The 2,632-nt window shown below is 51.8% G+C and overlaps 1 protein-coding gene across 3 annotated transcripts in view; it reads left to right on the top strand.

Annotated features, from left to right (window-relative positions):
- Positions 1-2,359, top strand: part of CMKLR1 (chemerin chemokine-like receptor 1) — an 8,870-nt gene extending 6,511 nt beyond the window's left edge. For all 3 annotated transcript variants that reach the window (XM_031059528.1, XM_031059529.1, XM_031059530.1), the window contains one exon: positions 1-2,359. This exon is cut by the window's left edge. In XM_031059528.1, coding sequence (XP_030915388.1) covers positions 1-238 — 238 coding nt within the window. In that variant the 3' untranslated portion in view covers positions 239-2,359.
- Positions 2,360-2,632: the final 273 nt, after the last annotated feature.

Raw genomic sequence — 2,632 nt, 5'->3', positions numbered from 1 at the left:
GGTGCCCTGGTCTGTGTTTGAGATCTTCATCCCGCTCACCACGGCTCTGGCAGCCTCCAACAGCTGCATGAACCCCGTCCTCTATGTCTTCATGGGCCAGGACTTCAAGAAGTTCAAGGTGACCCTCCTTTCCAGGCTGGTGAATGCCCTCAGCGAGGAGACGGGACACTCCAGCATCGTGCACAGGAGCTTCTCCAAGATCTCCTCCATGACTGAGAAAGAGACAACAGTTGTGTAAACTCAGCCTGCAGGAGGGACAGGATCCCCTGGTGTTGGCGCTGTGATGGTCACCAGCCCTGGTGTGGCCAAGCATTGTCCTGCACTGTCCTACAGCCCATTTTTGACTGGTGTTGCTGCCTGGGGGCTGGCAGGGGATGGAGACCCCCAAGGTATGGAGAAGATGCAACCACCCTTGATCCTGTGTGGGAATACAAAAATCCTTGTGCCTAATTAAGAAAATATTTTTTGGCATTCCCATCCAAACTGTGCATTCCCTGGCCTGGGAAGGGCTTTCCTGGTGTTTCCAGAGTGGGGTGCAGGATATAAGGAATGCATCTCCTGTGCCATGGCCAAATTGGTGACACTGCTCTGTCCCATGTCTGAGTGTGGCTCCTCATGGTAAATTCCTGAGGTATTTTGGTACCAGAACAAGGCATTTGTGACTTTTTTGAGAAGTGCCCTTATGAGAGGTTGGAATATCCCACCTCAAAGAACTGGGAAGTCTCAAATGTCTTCTAAGTGATCCAGACCCAGGGCTACCTTCCAGTGTGGGGATTGGGCTCATGCACAGGGTCACCAGCATGGAAAACTGGGAGAAGAAGGAGGGAAAGGTCAATTTGAAATGGCTTTTTAACCCTACTTTTGGTGGGCACATTCCATACGGTACACCCTGCAGGAAAGGTGGGTGTTTGGGACCAGGAACAGGCCCAGGAGCTGGGAATGAGCTTCTGGGGAGGACCTGCTGTCCCCTCATGTACCTCTTGGGACACTCTGGGAATCTCCTGGGAGACTCTGCTGCCACACACCAATCTCTGCAGCCAAGGATGGGCCGAGCCACCACTTCAATCCAGTTTCACACCTGGTTAATTTTGGAGCTCCCTCCCCATTAGAGCTCCTTCACCACGACCCTGGTGTCACCCTCATTTATGTGTCACTCCCTGGAGCTGGCTTTGGGCAGCCCCCAGTGGCCCTGGGGACATTTCAGGAGGTCCCTCGTGGAGATTTGTGCAGGTTTTGGCGTCGGGAATCTGCTCCCAAGTGCCCACTGAAGCTGAAATATTTATTTATAGCTTTCCTTGGAAATCAGAAAACGGAAAATAAAATGGAGAGACATTCCCCAGGAAAAGGCAGGGAGCTATTTCCAGGCAGCAGATCCTGAAATCCTGTGGCAGGAGAGGGATTTGAGGATTTGAGGATGTCAGGATGCCAGGATTTCAGATTTCAGGATTTCAGGATGTCAGGATTTCAGGATGCCAGGATTTCAGATTTCGGGATTTCAGGATGTCAGGATTTCAGGATGCCAGGATTTCAGATTTCAGGATGTCAGGATCTCGGGATTTCAGATGGATTATCCGTCCTCCTCTCCGCCCCGGTGCTCCTCACTGCTCCACCTCGATCTCATCACCTCCTCCGTGTGCTGGGACACTCAGCACCTGCATTGTCCCTGTGTCTCCTGGGGTTGGGATGCACCCACTTCCCCAGGGAGCACTGCCAAGCCCAGGGCTACTCCCAGCCCCAATTCACAGAGATTTTTTTACCCAAAATCCATGGATCCATACCCATGGAAGATGTATTCCCTGAGGAAGCTGCAGGGCCTCTCTGGTGCTGGGAGGAGGTTCCTCTTGCTCGTTTTCCCCAGTATTTAATTAATATTGCTGGAAGGTTGCCAGGATCCTATTAGGAGTGGGATAGGACAGATGGGATGGACGGGACAGATGGACACACAGAACTTGCAGAGGATCTGTTTAGGGAGTAGTGGGAATGGGATGTGCCCAGATACCCAGAGCCAGCAGCCTCTGGGGCTTTTTGGGCTCAGGGTTTGGAGAAGGCCTGGATGTGGGAACTGTGGGATGAAGCCTCAAGGACTGGATGCCATCCCACGGCCCCTCAGGCTGGTGCTGGGGTGTTCATAATGGATTCAGGATGCTCCTCACTAATTCTGGTGTGCGTTTTTTCCAAGCCCATCTGTTATTACTCCAAACAGCTTTCCAAAAAAAAAAAAATTAAAAAAAGCAGTGCCTTGGTACTTACCCTGGGGTTAAATCATCCCTGTAATGGCAGTTTGCCAATCCCAAGCTTCCCAAATATTTGGGTGCATCTTTGTAGCTGTTTGCTTATTTAATAAAACCTCTGTTTTCCAGACAAATACTTCGATGTGTGGAGTGGGAAGGATCCCGGGGTTTTTCACTGAGCAGTCGCTTCCCTGTGTGTATTCCTGAGGCCTGGTGTCCAATTTGGAATTGTGGGAAGAGCTCAGGAGCAGAGGGATGGGGCTGGAGGTGGGATCTGAGCCTCTTGGGTGGGCTTTGGGAGATGTGCCATGGATGATCCAAGTGCTCCACCCCAACATCCATCCAGACACCAGCGCTGCTGCTCTGCCCCCTCCTGTTCCTGATTCTCCTCATCCTGACAG

The sequence above is a fragment of the Geospiza fortis genome, unplaced genomic scaffold (assembly GCF_000277835.1).
Source record: "Geospiza fortis unplaced genomic scaffold, GeoFor_1.0 scaffold145, whole genome shotgun sequence".
NCBI lineage: Eukaryota > Metazoa > Chordata > Aves > Passeriformes > Thraupidae > Geospiza > Geospiza fortis.
The sequence above is the reverse complement of the archived record's forward strand: the minus strand, read 5'-3'. Positions and strand labels throughout refer to the sequence as shown.